This window comes from Lepidochelys kempii, chromosome 4 (genome assembly GCF_965140285.1).
Source record: "Lepidochelys kempii isolate rLepKem1 chromosome 4, rLepKem1.hap1, whole genome shotgun sequence".
NCBI lineage: Eukaryota > Metazoa > Chordata > Testudines > Cheloniidae > Lepidochelys > Lepidochelys kempii.
In genome coordinates this window covers 33914446-33931801 of record NC_136383.1, presented here as the reverse complement: position 1 = coordinate 33931801, position 17356 = coordinate 33914446, and the positions used below count along the sequence as shown (strand labels likewise).

The window sequence follows — 17356 nt, the reverse complement described above, 5'->3', positions numbered from 1 at the left end:
CAAACTGCTTCGGGAAGTTGTGGAAGCTCCTTCCCTGGAGGTTTTCAAGAAGAGGCTGGATAGCCATGAGTCTTGGATGATTTAGACCCAAGTCCTGCATCCTGGCAGGGGGTTAGACTAGATGGCCCTTGCGGTCCTGTCTATCCCTATGGCTCTGTGATTCTATGAAGAGCATAGGCAGCACCGCGGTGCTAGCTGCCCTGAGTACAAACCCACCTGAACCCTGTGGGTACGTATTTGGGGCTGCTCGCGTGTGCTGCTGCTGTCTGTGCTTTTGCGGCCAACTCCCTCTGATTAACACGGCAGCTCAGATGAGAGCTAGCATGAGTACATCCGCGTGGACATGGAATCACATCCCTAGCTCATAGTGTAGACCTAGCCAGAGACACCCCTCAGAGAAACAAACAATTTCTCCTGGGTCCTCCTTGGTACCAGCAGCAAATCACATCCCCCTGTGCCAGCTCAGCCAAGGTTCCACCTTCTTCCACCACCGCCTCTCGGGAGCAGTTACACCACGTAAAGCTAGTGTAAGTCAGATCAGAATGTTCCTCCACATGTGTAGGGCAGCAGGGAATGCCCTAAACCTACCCACATCCAGTCGACAGCCAAAAAAAGCAAAACCAATGTTCTTACAGACCAACTTGCCATTACTTATGGCTTGTCTCTATGGAGAGTTAGTATGCAGCAACCTGAGGAGTAAATCTACAGTTCAACTAGCCTACCTTTCACTAACTGACTGCGTGGATCCTACTACCACATGCTACAAGTTCAGTACAAGTTTCACAGCAGCGACTGCAGGATCTACGCAATCAGTTAGTGCACGGTCGGCTGGTGCATCGCAGATGTACATTCCAGCTTACTACACACTAATTCTCTGCACAGACAGTCCCTTAGTTTATAACTGTACTTGAGTATACTCGTTAAAGGCAAATAGCTCCCTTCACTTCAGCGGGACTACTTGTATGAATACGGGTTGCAAGACTGGCCTTTAGATTTGTGGCAGCCAGAGTTCCATTAGAGGCATCAGTGGGAGTTTTGTTTTGTTTTTAAGAGAGAACTGCCAGGCTGATAGGAAAGTGTCCTGTGGGCACATTAAACACAGATGTGAGCAAGTCCATCCATCTGTCCTCAGGCACGGCTTCCTTTGGCTTCAACAGCAGTTTTGCCTGTATAAGGGCTGCAAGGTTTGCTCTGTGGCTAGCACAGTTAAAACTGCCATTTTACAATGTAAGCAAGAAATTACACACTCAGGTCTGAAAAAAAGAAGCTAAGTTTTTATCACTTTTTGTTTTAGTAACACAGCATGTCAACACTGAAAAAAGTCTCTGAAAATCATAAATACAAGTAAACCCAAATACCTGAAATAACTATACCAGATCCTGACTACACCCTCTTCCTTAGGATAGTATCTCCTAATAGCAGCAGGGGTTACAAATCCCACTGTCCTTTCTCAGCCAAAACCCACATTGAAGTCAAGCCCTGAGTAAAGGTTGTACCATCGTATCTCCTTCTGGTGCTGTGATTTCTAGATGAGACTGATCATTATAAGGACAAAGTTCTAGTGTGAGCTCACAATATTGCTGGCTCTTGTGGGTTTGTTATACCCTTGATGTTCCTTGAATATACTTTTATGTGGTTTTGTTAATTTCCACAACAAGCTGTATTCAGTAACGTGGTGTTACCAACCTGGAACAATGACCCAGATCCTTCCAACACTTAGGAATAGAAGTAATTTTACTTCTATGGCTCTTCTCTAACAAGCAGAGTTATTAATGTATATAAATGTGTGAGGGATCAGGTCCCATGTCAGCACCTGTCAGGCTGTCTTTGCACAAAGCTAGTTAGGTTTTGCTACCGAAGGCCTCGTTAAAGAAAGATGATGGCAGATTTCATTGCACTCCACGTGTTGATTATTGAAGAAATAATAAATTCCTTTCTCTCCAAAGTTGGTGGAGTGTGAAACATCTTTCCCATTAAGAGAATGAATCTGGGGGTCTGTGAGGTATATGAGGCCTTTTCCATTACCAGTCACCCAACCTGTAGAATAAAGAATACATCTGAATATAAAATGACATACAATAGTCCCTTCACTTCATTGTGTTCTGTAATTAAGCTCCACCCACCCCAAGTCTGATCAATTTTACATAGGTGGAATTCTGCTGATGTCAGTGGAGTTACTCCTGATTTACCCCAGGGTAGGTGAGAGCAGAATAAGGCCCTTAACATCTGTACTGATATGCAGGTAAGAACACATTCACAAGATGACATTAGGTCCCAATAGCATCTTGTTTTTGGCTTTACCCTGCTAAGGGAGGAGGGTACTTGAGTCAACAGCTTGGAAGGTCAGGTCATCAGCTCTAACCCAGGAGAGCCTGTGAAGCTAAAGAGGGGATGAATGGTTTCAGCCATTTTGGGGCTTGCCAGTCACAGGGAAGGAGAAGGGTGGCATGGGAACTGCTACACTGTCTCGGTGTTACCTGAGGAGCCCCCTTTGCAGGGAAGCCCCTCAGGGGCCCATTTCTGTTAGCTTTAGTTTAGCTTTCACATGGGTGGAGTGACACAAGGTTGCATCACACTAGGATCTGGCCCAGGAACATGATTACAGTTTCTCTCACATCACGAAGAAAGGGAGGGTCTCTTTGAGCCGCCAGGTGTTATTTATTTCACATGCCAAAAATTATGGCCTATTTTCTTACACAATGTGAGTCTGAGTCCTCTCTATGCCTCCCCTTGTCTTAGTGACACTGTAAATGGTTTTGTTCTTTGTACAGCACACACTGCTGGAAAATGGGAAGGACACACAACAAACAGAACCAGCCATCATACAAACCTTGCAAATCGACAACCACATCTGTGCCATGGGAAAACTCATGGGAGAAATGGCCAAAGGCCAAGCCATACTCTGTGGCTTTGTACTCTGTTTTTACTACTTTTGTGTTATTAGATAGTTTCACAAATTCTCCCAGAATATAGGGCTCCACACTCACACATCCTTTTATAGATTTGCCTTCTAATATCTGAAAGAAAACAGAATGTTAACGGGTTAAAATAATCCTAGTAGAGATGAAAACAGTGAGAAGTCCTATAGCTCAGCTATCTGAATTCTTATTTGCACTATTACTTTTTTTCACTGCACTAAAAGGATGTAAAGAGCCCCCACACTGTGCCATCCATTTGTTTGGTCCCATCACAACACATCTGGAAGCAGAGCTCACATCTAGCGAGAGAGAAGAAAGTATCAGCTCTGGAAACGTTAATTCGGCCTGGTGACACTAGACACGGGGATCAACAAGTTCTATAGGTATCTTCCTTGTAAAGCAAATGAAAAATATATTGCAAGAAAGTCAGTATAAAAAGTGGGAGAAGGAGATGAGAAGATGGCAGACCAACAACCAGCAGCCGTTCATCTTTTACATGGTCTGTGGTTGGTGGACGTAGTTATGTCTACATATTCAAGCGCTTGAATGTATTCATGCTAAAACTGCATTAGGCCTTGCTAACCAGTGCTCCAGTGTAAAGCAGCATCAATGACAGCATACTTAGCAAAAGCAGTAAAGCAAAGCTCTTTGATCCAAGGTCATTTGCATATTGCATTATAGCATATACGTGAACAACAGAGCAGTAAATTATATTCCACACATGCAGGGACAAAGACATAGAGGACATAGATACTGTGTATAATAGTCTACTTGGCTATTTGTATTTGAAATGCAGGAATCTAATAGAACGTAGTTAAATATGTAAACTAGATTTATAAAAAATAGAGGGATAGATGTTGGCTAATGCTCTGGACCCGGTGCACCGTTCAGGTGATGCAAGAGGGCCAGAAAGCCACTGTCTCAGGGTAGCTGCAGATTTCCCTGGAACGGAGGACTCCCCACATGGCTTGTGGCCAGCTATGTTGACTCTAGGCCATCCCCTCCCATCCCTCTCGGTAAGGACAGTGTCTTGGGGGCAAGTCTGGATGTAATGCAACCTGGTGATCCCCATCTGCTCCTTGGGTGCCATTACAAATCAATGCAAATTAGGGTAACCCTCAGGCTGCACTGAATGGGGACTGACTGGACCTGAGGATCTGGCCCACATTATTGTAACCGTTATTTCCAGCAACATTGTTACGATTAGTAATTATTATTTATGATTATTTTAATGATCAAATGAAAAAACAAGTTCCTGTCTCAAGGAATTGACAATCTCAGGGCCACACCCTTCTTGCCTGGCTCATCTGAGTAGCAAGGCCACTGGAACCTTCATCGAAGCGGGTGGGCCAAGGACAAAGTGGCAGAGGAATTAAAATACTATTTAAATAACCTGCAGAATACAACTGTAACATAAATAACCAGAATACAAAATGTAGCCACATTATAATATTTAATTATAGTACAAACAAACAGGCAACTTTAGTTCTAAACATGGGGACTGCATTTTTTCCCCTCAGCACATGTTTCCTTTGTTAAAAAGTGGGGGGCATGGTCCTTTTATAAGTGGGGAGAGCCACGGCTCCCTGCCCCCCATTCTGGCACCAGTGCTGAGCAGTCCCACTTAAATCAATGAGCCAATTTAAGTGAATAAATGGAGCAGAATTTTACCCAAATTCTGGTAGTTCCGAGAGCACCATTAGAAGTATAGGCTAAATTTTAAAGAAGCATACTAAAGGTGCAGCTACTAAAATAGTACGTGCACCTGCAGGCAAACATGAGCCCTCATATTTCTGTGCACAAACTGGTTAGGTGCTAACACAAGTTGGGCAACTACACCTACCAGCTGGTTAACTGAACCCTTCCCTGCCCAAGTTACACACGTAAAGGTATGGGTTTGGTGGCCCGGCAGGACATACATACTTTTACAGGTGCATCCATTGCACCCTTTAGTGAGAATCTGTGCTTGTATGTTAGATGTTTTTTCATCTTTAAATAATCAAACTTGTTTACCAGGTAATGGCATTTGCCTCTTAGGGGACCTCTACCCAGTGTTTCGGAGTGTGAACGAGCGAGCCTCTCTGGGTCGACAGACTTGGCCTAGCGAGGATCATACAACTGTTCTAAAAACAGCTGTTTAGACAGTGCTTTGAAGTTACGGCTTGAGCTCAGACTCTGAAGCCTACGAAGCGGCGGTCTACCCTTAGCCAGGAGGCTCACTTCCATTTGCTCCAAAATGCTGTGTTTACATATCCACTGTGTATGGGACACAAGTGGCTTATAATAATTATTGTTCTGCAGAGATCTTGTAACTTTCCTAATTTTATACCTTTCTCTCTACCCACTGTTCTACAGGAGAAACATTCTCTGATCATTTCCTGCTGGCTTCTGTAAGTTCCCTGCTTCAGTTGATTTCAGTTCAGGATTTCTTACCAGGAGTACTGCAGAGGGGATGTAAAAGATCTGTGTTGGGATCTTTTGCTCATACAGCCTTTTGTTGAATTCTGTCACGTAGTACTGGGCAGTCATTTGTCGCTCTACATCAATGAAATGATTAAGAAGCCCCTTTTCTTCTTTATACTCTTTCCCAACATACCTACATGGGAAAAACAGACACACAGCATAGCCAATTCCTCAGGCAGATAGCAATAAGCAAAATCCTCATTGGGATGCAAATCATCACCACAAATCCACTTTGTTGTTCAAGAGCAAAGCTATTTATTGGTAACTTATTTAAAATGACAACAACTGAAATCTGGTCTTGTACCTCTTGATGGAACAACAGAAGTTAGCTCTGAAAGATCTTAGTCTTAGGGTGAGAATTTCAAAAGCGTGTAAATGAATTTGGCATCTAACTCTAGCTGACTTCCACTGGAGCATATTGCACCTTTGAAAATCCCACCACACTCCCTAATAACCCATATACCACATTTACTCATGATCCAAAATCCACATTTCCCTCTGCCAAGCAGCAAGCAATGCCTCTAGGTGCTGTGGCCTTGGTGAAGTGAGCTGGTAGACTTATTCCAGTTCTTAGGGCAGGGGTGTCCATTTCACAAAGCCACGGCACAGAATAAAATGTTATCCATCTCTCAGACATGCCATGCTCCGCCCCGCCCAGCTCTCTCCTTATCCTCTTGAGAACAAGACAGCTAGGCTCAGATTTTTAAAGCCATTTAGGTGTTGCTGCGCTCAGCATTGCAATGCCTAACTGATTTAGGAGCCTAAATCTTACTTTCAAAAGTGATTTGGACACTTGGGAGCCAAAATCTCTGACTGTAAATGGGATTTAGGCTCCCAAGTGTCTAAATCATTTTTGAAAAAAAATCAGACTTGGGCGTTACAGCACTGAGCACAGCAAGACCTAAAGACCTCAACTCGAGGCAGAGGACAAGACTTGGCAATTAATCTTGTGCCCATGAGCAACCTCTACTCATATTTGTATTAAAACACAACAAGCCTGCACTCTACTGTGTGCCTTGTTTACATACAAGCTTGCACTGAAATCACTAAATTGGTTTTAATTTGACTATTTTCCTATTTTATGCAAGTCTGTGTGTGAATAACTCTCATTTCAGATTACGAGTGTTGTATCTGGATTATATTTAAATAGGAAATAGGAATGCAAAATGAGAGAATCTGAAACAACAAAAGGTGTGAAATAAAATCCATTCACTTACTTCTGCGCAAGTTTGTATGTAGACAAGCCCAAGGGCATAATAGGAAAATGGACAGTAAATGTAACACAGTGTCAGATAACATAGAAAACAATAATGAAGCAATTGGTTCTTTTTAAATACCTGTCCCAATGGAAAGCTGTAACTTCAGAATCAAACTGGGTAACAAGAATATCCAGAGCTATAACAGTGAGGATCAATCAAATAGCCAGGAGCTTTGGAAGGGCTATAAAACCCTTTTGCTTCAGGATATTAACAGCTCTTAACAAATGGAGATTAGGAAGAAATACTTGCCCTGGGAACAGGTTATTCCATAATTCCCCTATAACATTGGGGTTTCTTGCACCTTTTTCTGAAGCACCCGGTACTGACCACTGTCAGAGACAGGACACTGGACTAGCTGGACCTTGGGTCTGATCCAGTATGGCAACTGCCATGTTCCTATGTGTGCAGAATTAGCCCTGATTAAAATTTCATTTCAGCAATTTGTGCTTGATCAATACCTTCCCAAAGTTTCTTCTTGATGCAGAAAGTGTATCCAAAATGCAGTCCTTTGTTTGCCTTCCTTCGCCACGCTCAGGTAGTCTCCAATATACACAGCTGTTTCCTGGCCTGTCCACAGCCCAGATTTCTTGGAGTATTTCAGAAGAAGAGCAGCTACCAAAAGAAAACCCCCACACATGAAACTGACAGCTTCTTTAGCAATGTTGTTCTATACCAGTAACCAAGGATGAAACCTAAGAGCTATCAGTTTTTTTCGTTGGGATTGATGTCCATGCCCAGACAAAGTTTCAAAGCTCTGCTACCCTGTCACAGTCAACTATTACAGCGCAGTATTGAAACAGCATCTTTTGTAGAAGCGCATCCGTAAGTGGAAATATATAAGATAGTTAGGCAAAATGCGTTGCTTTGGCAGGACACACTGTAGGGCTGCTTTGCGGTTTCCTGCCCCCGTCTTGTACACTAATAAAAGTTTAAATGATTAGGGAGTCCAGAAGAAAAACTATTAGCAAGTAGAGAACACAAAATATCTACAGGAAGAATGAAATGCATTTCACTCCTGCTCTGTAATGCCCCTGCTATGTGCCAGTCATAAGCCTCTCGCTCATATATAAGCCTGAATACCACCAAATTGTGTGGCACTGGACAGTTATACTGATAAGAATATCTAGACTTATACTAGTTAATGCTAACACAAATTTGGAAGGAATATAAAACCTTCACGGTTAAAACCAATGTACTGCTAGGATTAGGACAGAGGTGGGAAAACTACAGCCCAGGGGCCACATCCGGCGCTCGAGCTCCCACCGGGAAGCGGGGTCTGGGGCTTGACCTGCTCTGGTGCTCCAGCTGGGGAGTGGGGTCGGGGTTTTGCCCCACTCCGCCTGGTTCCCGGAACCAGCGGCACATCCCCCCTCCGGTTCCTACATGTAGGGGCAGCCAGGGGCCTCTGCATGCTGCCCCCACCCCAAGCGCACCCCTGCAGCTCCCATTGGTCAGGAGCTGCCAGGAACTGAAAGCCAATGGGAGCTACAGGGGCAGTGCCTGCACACAGGGCTGCACGCAGAGCCGCCTGGCCGCGCTTCTGCATAGGAGCCGGAGAAGGGGATGTGCCATTGTTTCTGGGAGCTGCGTGAGGTAAGTGCTACCCGGAGCCTGCCCCTGATCCCCTCCCATGCCCCAACCCCCTATCCCAGCCCTGATTGCCCTCCCGCCCACCAAACCCCTTGGTTCCAGCCTGGAGCACCCTCCTGCACTCCCAACTCCTCATCCCCAGCCCCACCCCAGAGCCTGCACCCCCAGCCAGAGCCCTCACCCACTCCAGCACCGCAACCCCCAATTTTGTAAGCATTCATGGCTCGCCATACAATTTCCATACCCAGATGTGGCCCTTGAGCCAAAAAGTTTGCCCACCCCTGGATTGGAGGAGACCTTCATGTGGAAGTAGATTCTCTCACATTTGCCCACTGCAGGGCTCGTATACCTTCCCCTGAAGCATCTGGTGCTGGCACTGTCAGAGAGTGGATACTGTACTAGATAGACCATGGCACTTAGAGCTGGGCAGGAAATGATTCTACAAGAATTTTCAAGATTTCAAATAATTTTCCCATCACAAATTGAAATCTCAATATTCACAAACTGAACTTCTGATTTTTTTTTTCAGATCAGATCAATCAAAATGTTTAATCAAAACTTACCCTCTTCGGATTAGAGCCACACATTAAGCTAGTGCTTCGCTTCAGTTGTTTATTAACTTTGTGAGCTAGCAGACAGAGCTCCTAGACTCACAGATTGAGAACAGAGTTTTATTGAAATGAACAAAATATAAAACTCACAAGGACCTTAAGACAAATTAAAAATAATTGAGAGATTCTGGCAGCAGGTACAGTCTTACTTGGTTTGGTTAACGGATCAAAGGAAAAAACTGGATACGATATTAAGCAAAACAGTAAACTAAGCCAAAATGTTGTGCTGCCCTGGCTTGGCTCTTTTTTCATTTAAATGTAAATATTTTGAAAAATGAGGAGGGCCTAAAAATATCCAGACTCTTGAGATCTATATAATCCTAGTAAGAAGTACAGACCTAATTCTGCAGCCTTTACTCAGACATAGTTTCATAGATGTTCAAGACCAGAAAGGACCAGTCCCTACTCTACTCTCATCTAAATTATTGGCATAAATCAAAATGAGAATCAAAGATGTGACCCTCAGTTTACAGGGGCAGTACTCTAACCTCTGAATTAGAGGGCCAATGTACAAACACATATGAATAAGAATTGCAAGATCAGACTCTAGATTTCTATCTATCTTTGAGGGATTTATACCTTGTTCATCATCATAGTAGGAGTGCCAGCCTGCATGTAGTTCAAAATCCCTTCTTACCCTCTTATAACTGGATTTGGGATTACGATGGCACATAACATATACACACAGGGGAGATGTTACTTACAGTATGCTTTATGGAGCTGTCTAGCCTTCAATATTCCAGTAGACTCCAGTCTCTGCACTAGCCAGTGATGCTCAACACCTGACAAGAGCTTCTCATAGTCATCATCCTCTAGAAAGCGAGCTTTTAGGATTTGTTCTTTGGTTCTCCCAGGCTCAAAGACAAAAGAGCTCCCACTGGAGTTCAGAAAAGATGGACTCTCTAGTTCAGAGAAACTGCTGGAAAACTGCGCTGATTTGTACCATGATTTCAGAGAGGAGCTTGAGCTGTGGCTGCTGTTCAGAACATTCCTGTACTTTTCCGCTTCATCTTCCTCTGTGGTAGCACAGTCATTAAAATTGTCAGCTTCTGGCTTCTTCCTCCCTGATGGTGAAATTCTGATCCCAACCCTGTGGTTAAGTTGAGGCCTTGGAGCATTCATGGCAGGAGTGTTGTTTACTGAGCTCCCTCTATTGCTGAAAGCAAACTCCCATTCATCTTCTGTATCTGCCTGGGTGTCAACTTCAGGCATTTCAAAAGACCCATTTCCAGCAGAAGATTTATTAATCCAGTTACGTACAAAGGAACCACTTGCTATTTTTGACTTGTTGCTTATAGATGTAGTAGTACCTACCTTACCTATAGGTATATGAGGCTCAACTGACAGATCATCTGTACTGTCTACAGTATCTCCTTCCGGGTCAATCCACACATAACTATTTCTAGATAATGGCTCTGTGATTCTTTTATACGCTTCGGCATCTATTACATTTCCTTCCACTCTGCTGCGCTGAGTAGGGCTGTGAATAACACTGAAGTCTCTATTGCTATCCTCGGTTCTGGACTCAATCATTTCAAAGGATTCTAATTCTACCAAGGAAGAGGAAATCATCTCCCTCTCAGGTCTGTTGGGACCAGAAAAATGGGAACCCTTTAAGTCCACGAAAGAAATAGCATTGTTCCTGAAGTCTATACTATTGGCATCCCCTGCGTTCTGTTTTGAGGCACCCCTTTCAGGTTCTGTCCCCTGCAAGAGCCCTTCTCTGGAAGCTGAGGACACATCTGCTAGTCTATTAGCAAAGAGCATATTATTCTTTAATGAATGCTGAGAAGGACCTGAACAGCCACCTGGTGACTCCTGAAGAGAGAGATGATGAGTTTGGAAGGACGAGTGCAGGCTCCCGCCTTGAACATTTCCCTCAGTAGATTCAGTTGAGACTGTGCAACACTGCTCATCCACTGAGCCCTTTCCCCTTTGTTGCCAATCTCTGGGAAGCGTATTGCTGGCGTTGCAATCTAGCTCCTCCCAGCTAGCAGAGGAACTTGATTTTGACAACTTGCTCCAAGACTTCAAAGAACTAGTGGTTTGACTCCTGCTTTGCAAACTGCTGAAAATGCCATTTTCATCATTGGTAACTTTGTCTAATGGCTTGCTCTCCATTTCTTCTACAAGGGAGACGTTCATTGCATTAGAACTAATCCATCTCCTTCTTGTTTGCCCATGGAGTCTCTCATGGCTTCTTGTGTTTTGTGAAGCAGAGATTTTGGCAATGTCCTTGCCACCGCATAATTTTTCTTCAGTGTTACATATAGTGTCTACATTTTTAGTGTCAGTTTTTAAGGCAGTGATGCAAGCTCCCATTTTGGCTTCTCTGTGCCTGGTTTCCTGGCTCCTGCAAGTACTTTCAAACACTTCACTTACTGACCTATGATGCTGGGAATGCATTTCAAGGATTTTCTCAAAATTCACTTCACCACGCAAGATAGGCTTTTCTACTACACCTTTGTAGCTATCAGGAACATAAGATCTGGCATCTGAATTAGGGAAGCTTTGTACTTGTAAATGCTCCTTGACAGACATGATCAAAGACATGATCTCTTTGGCAAGTGTTTCTTTGTCTTGATCTTCTGTAAAAGGTGAAGTGCTGTAAGTGTACAGTTTCTCCATGGCTTCGCTACATAGCTGTCTCACCACACAGAGTCTCTCGCTCTGCCCGTAGAGCTGCCGATTAACTGTTGTAAGGCAAAAAGCTGCTTTAATGAAACTATGAAGCTCCTGCCTGCTAGTGACAGGGTCATTTTCTTTCTTGGTGAGGAGACCAATTTCAAAGGATTTCTTAGCTTCAGACAAATAGAACTTTCTCTTCTCTGGAGGACATTGTGTGGAGTAACTATAGGACAATAAGCATGTGCCACGGATGTTCTGAAAAGGAAAAAGGATGAGAAGTCAATGAATTAGAAATCTGGAATTCTGTTCCAAATAAAAAGAAAAAAGTGCTGTTTCTTCATGCATTTCAAGGCACAGATACCAACTCTTACAGCTCGTTTCTGCATTTCTAGGAAATGAGGTAAGGATTGTCTCATATATCTGATTATGCTGCTTTATTCTAAATTTGCTTAAAGTTGCATGGGGGTGAGGTATTAACTTGCAAAGCACTATCACTCTGGGGGATCTCTCTCTCCGCCTGTCTTTCTTCCTCTGTGGTTTTAGATAGGAGTTCTGGGAAGGGTGCAGCATCCTGCCCAAGTCCCAGATGTGAACTGAAATCATACTCACCACTGCTGTGAGCACAAAAAGCGGGGTGTACTGGCTGAAGGCAGCTGCCAGCTTGCAGGCTTCAGCAGCTGACAGGAAGCGATGGTCAAACTCTTGGAGAAGGCGCTGTTAAAACAGCAGGATAAAAATTCCTTTACACACTATGTCATCTTTGTAATGTCATGTTCGTGGAGGTGGACAAAGGCAAGTAACACTTATAGGGTATGTCTACACTGCAATGTAAGTCCAGGGTTAGTAGATCTTGAGTTAGCAGAGCCTGGATTTGTTAACATAGGGCTTGAGTCTCTACACTCATCTATGACCCTAGGTTAGGAATTGTTGAACCCTGGGTCCCAACTTGGGCCTGGAGCATCTACACTACATTATCCGGGCCTGAGTCCAACCACCCATATCTCAGATTTCCTAGCACCCTCCCAAAATGTGGCCGCTCTAGCCCTTTATTCGTGGTACAGTGTGGAAAAACTTGACGGTCCAGAGGACAAAGGAAGTCAGCTCATGGAATACTTTTGGTGGACTCCCAGAACACGGATCTAGTGGGGCTGTGTCTACATTGCAAAGCAATAGAGCTTGAACTGTGGGTCGTGGCTTGACTCAGGCTCAGATCCTCCACCCTCCTGGGGTCCTGGGTCTGAGCCCTAGGTTAGAGTGATTTTTGTGTGGATGGAAGCGGGGTTAGGCTTGAGCCTGAGTTTGAATCTTGGGCTTCCATTGGTAGCATTGCATACCCATAAAGACTTGACTGTATAATGAGGGTAATAGTAATGTGGTGGGAAATAGTTGGAAATAAAAGGGCAGAGTCTGATCTCAGTTACACTGAGGTAATCCAGTATAGTTCCATTGAAATCAGTGGGACTGATCTGACTGCAGAGCCCAGCTGCATCTGCTGAGAACATGAGTCATAATTTGGCCTGATGTCATGAAATGCTACAACTTCATTAAAATAAAATCAGGTAAAGCAGTAAATTGAGGATTCCTATAACTACATTCAATTGGCCATGGATTTTGTAGTAGTCATTTTATGTCCAACAGAAATTAAGCTACATATCTAACCAGAAAACAGGAAGATACTAAATATAGCCAATGCACATGAATTAAATTGCCTTGTGAACCTTAACTTCTAGGTATCCTGATTTCTTCTGACTAACTGTGCAGCCTTACTGTTTACATTAACATAGTTCAACAGGAATTTTGTCTGAGCAAGATCTGATTTAGGACCACAGGACTTGACACACTGTGGAAGAAAATGAAAGTCCCTGTTTGTTCCAATGCAATGCTATGTTCAGATTGCACTTCTAGTTCAGAAGGAAACTGATTTCTCCTCTCAAGTTATGTGAAATAAATGACTTCATTATAGGACAAATCCTGAGATGCACTGAACATGATCCACTCCCTATGGAATGAATCCTGAGATCTTTAAGAAGTTAAAACATAATAATTACTCAGGCAAATTGCCATTGATTTCAGTGAAGATCAAGACTCAGTCAGGATAGAGCACGGTCCTTAGAATTTGATTAGTTGAGTCCACTAGGTTTTGCAGATGCTCAACACCTCTCAAGTTTTGTGTCCATAAGAGGCTCTCTCTTTAATGAGTCTTGGGCTATTGCCAGAGCAAGATACTAGATTATCTACACTAATGGTCTGATCAATACCAATTCCTGTGTCCCGGAGACCCTTCCCATCACATTGGAAGTTTTAAGAGGTGTCTAATTTTGGTCTTAACAATGTTCACACAGTGTTCCTTCAATTTGTCCTGGAGGGAAATGACACCCACTTTGTGTTTAGGTGAGATAATGAACTCTTTGGCTGGCGTTGTAGAGCTTCCCCAAGCACTCAGTGCAAGGACAAGAGTAGGAAGTTTGGCTGCGGTTGGTGCAACTAGACAAGGATCAGCAAAAGACTTCTAATATATGAATATTTACCAGGTCAACTTGAGAGTTGTTTTTAAAACTATTATAATCTTTCTCACTCATGGAAACAAAGATGTCAGCCAAAATACCCAGTGATGTAGCAATTCCCTGAAAAATAAAAAACAAACAAACAAGTGTTTTTTCCATTTTATTTTCTATTTTTGACGCTGCTGTACAAGACACAAAGATAAAGACATCTACAAGACACACAGAGAAGAGAGGACACATGGGGAAATCTAGAGCAGGAAACGAATTAGCCAAACTATATTTTTTGGATTCTTATAAATGTGCGGGCATTGGGGAAAAAATGAAGGCTGGTGTAAGTCTGTATGGCTCTACTAAACTGAATTAAACTGCATTCATTTACACCAACTAGGGAACTTGCTCTGTATTATAGGAGGGATTTGAATGAGGATTGGAATTTTGTTACATTCTTCCTTCCTATTTTCTCCAGCCTGTCAGCTTTCAAGGTGTGACAAATACGGCACAGCATCATGTGACATAAGAATATCTTCAGACTAAATGCTACATTAAATCCTGACTAAACAGATTTTGGAAAACAGGTTCTTAATCTGTTTAGGCTCAGTTTTAACACTCTACTAACTTTAGCTGCACAACAATAATTTAGAACTGATCAGTTTTTCTCAAACTATTTGCGAGGCACAAGGAAAAATTGTCTAGACAAGCGCCATATCAAATGCAATCAACATGCAGTTCTGCTGATAGAGCACCAAGCTACTGAAGAGTTAATGTTGCCCTGAACTATTTTATGAAGCACTTAAAAAAATCCCAGATTTTGACAAAAAGGCAGGAGCTCCAGTTAATGACGATTTAACTCTGGGGATTGGAATGAGCAATTTTGAATAGGGGTCAGTGAACCACAAGAATTTGTAATGTCATGAAGATAGGTGAATTTGCCATTTGTGTCCTTCTAAAACAGGACAATTGTTCACTATTCCCAAACAGATGCCAGCCAACAGATTACCTTAAGATTGCAGTTAGTACAGCTAAATCATTCCATTACATGATGCCTCTTTGCCTTCTTAAATATCTGTAAAATTCCCTGCACACCTCTGCTTTCATATAAGTATTTCTGATTCTGATTCAAAGGTTCAAGATGCAAAACTTTGGTCCAGAGTTTTAACAAACTAAGTTTAGGGAGTTTGGGATCTGGAGTTTTGGTTTGGTCCATTATAAAGACAGGACTGGTTTACACAATTGAGATCCAGATTCCAAACATTCTAAAGCATGGAAGTGTTATAAAGATCTGGGCTATTTGCAAAGTTAATAACAAAATATATGAAGGATGGCTGTAGGATCTATGATGGTTAGGGCACTAACATAAGACTGAGTAGACCAAGCTTCAATTCCCTGCTCTGCCACAGACTTCCTTTGTGACTCTGTGCAAGTCACTCACCCCTTCTCCGCCTCAGTTCCCCATCTGTAAAATGGAAATAGCAGCATTTCTCTACCTCACGGGGGGGTTATGAAGATGAATATATACTGTAAGCCATTCAGATATGTCAATGATGGGGACTGTATAACTACCCAGATAGATAGATAGATATTCAGACCCTGGTTCAGAATTTGAACACTCCTGAAGCTCGGGAAAGTTTGGTTCCAATTAAATGGTTAAGGCCCCTCCCTAAAAGTATAACAATGGCTGCATCTTGGTACTAGTCTGTCACTCCATCAGAGAACTACATTGCACCGTCTCATTTGATCATTTACTTCTGATGATGCTAATGAATGAAAATGATCATTTTATTCCTTTGCAGAAAGCAAAACAAAGCTCAAGACATGCTGGTTTCAAATAAGCGCATGCACATGCATGTAAAAATAAATCAAGTATAGTGTAACGTTCAGCTAGAACATTTGCCCCCCGTGACTGAAACTGACCACATCCAGGAAGAATAAACCCAGGACATATGACTGAGGGAAACACAATGGATTCTGGAATCAACGTGGAATTAGTCAGAGTATTCAGGGTGAAAAAAACACTAACCTTTTTATCTGGCTGAGGCAGTTTGAAATAGCCTACAATTGAAGCCCAAATCAGCTCCGCTGCCTCATACCACATTCCTGAAATAAAGCAGAGAAATGATCAATAAGCAGACTGCTTCTTTAAGTTACAACATAGCTCTATATTGCTTAAAGCAGATGAGTTTATTTCACCTAACCTGAGCTGGGAGATTTCAAGACTGTATAAAACCATTCTATCACACTTTTCCAGCTTAGTTACAACATTACATTTATTAATTTCATATTGCTTTGGTTTGTTCATAAATGTAAGTTTTATGCTTGTGAAAGATCCTAGATTAGCAGTCATGAAAATGCAAATTCACTTGGAAGGCACAGCATAGCAGTAGGCCGGCTGTGCTATCATCCTACCAAGGGCAGAGCTTCCATACAGCAGCTCTTTGCACCACCATCCTGGGGCCTTCTTGCGTCTGCCCAGGGAATTTTCATGACAGCTCTATGGGGGTAAGTTACTGGCTGGCAATTCAGGAAAGAATGTTGAAAAGGGGGGAATTGCTTGAATATTAAAAATAACATAAGAAACAGCATTTACAAGTGCATATCTTCTGGTGGTCTCAGCAAACAGACTGACGATCTGTAAATTACATTTGTTTGATAAATGGGCTCTTGCTAGCTACAAGTGTTTTCTGTCTCAGCCAGTTGTGAGTAGAGCTAATTTTCTGTGGCTTTCTCTGTCAGGGAAACCAGGGGGAAATTTTAGATAAGCCAAGTCTTTACTTAACACAGGAATTTCTTTTTAGTAAGTTGTGAACACGGGTAATTAGTTTAACGCTTAAATGGTGAAATCACTGCATGGAAAAGTGTCTGGCTGCAGAGTGTGATCTTACCAAGCTTTTGCAGAATCTGTCCTCTGATCTGTATACAGACTGACTGAACAAGAATCCTATCACTTTCCTTGTCATACAGCCACACGCCTGAAACGAGAGTTAAAAAACTCACTGGAGTGTGACAGCTGTTGGTGGTTCCTGAGCCCTTAAAATCTGATCCAAATCCCAATGAAATCAACTGGCATCTTTCCAATGACTTCAGTGGGCTTCGAATTAGGGCTTTAGGTACCTTGTAGGTACTGAGATACAAAGGTGATGGAACAGTAAAAGAACTCAGAGAGATATACACCAGTATAAAGCTTTCATACCAATTATTTTTAGATAAACCATAGAACAACAGCAATAATAATAATAAAATAAAATAATAATAATAATATTTGGCACTTTTATGGAATATCCTACTAAAGATTTCAGAGCGGTTTGCAAGGGTGGCTAAATATTAATAAATAATATTTAAATATCACAAATATTAACGGAAGTGATTACTTAAATTAATTAATATAT

At 42.5% G+C, this 17356-nt stretch overlaps 1 protein-coding gene across 1 annotated transcript in view; it reads right to left on the bottom strand.

Annotated features, from left to right (window-relative positions):
- Nucleotides 1-1284: 1284 nt before the first annotated feature.
- ALPK1 (alpha kinase 1) overlaps nucleotides 1285-17356 on the bottom strand; it is a 75017-nt gene continuing 58945 nt past the window's right edge. Inside the window, exons 7-15 of the mRNA XM_073340905.2 lie at nucleotides 16853-16939; nucleotides 15991-16067; nucleotides 13998-14093; nucleotides 12079-12183; nucleotides 9546-11724; nucleotides 7099-7252; nucleotides 5352-5514; nucleotides 2831-3017; nucleotides 1285-2037 (exon numbers count right to left, since the gene is read on the bottom strand). Of these exons, the coding sequence (XP_073197006.2) occupies nucleotides 1838-2037; nucleotides 2831-3017; nucleotides 5352-5514; nucleotides 7099-7252; nucleotides 9546-11724; nucleotides 12079-12183; nucleotides 13998-14093; nucleotides 15991-16067; nucleotides 16853-16939 (3248 nt within the window). The 3' untranslated portion in view covers nucleotides 1285-1837. The remainder of the gene's footprint in view (nucleotides 2038-2830; nucleotides 3018-5351; nucleotides 5515-7098; nucleotides 7253-9545; nucleotides 11725-12078; nucleotides 12184-13997; nucleotides 14094-15990; nucleotides 16068-16852; nucleotides 16940-17356) is intronic.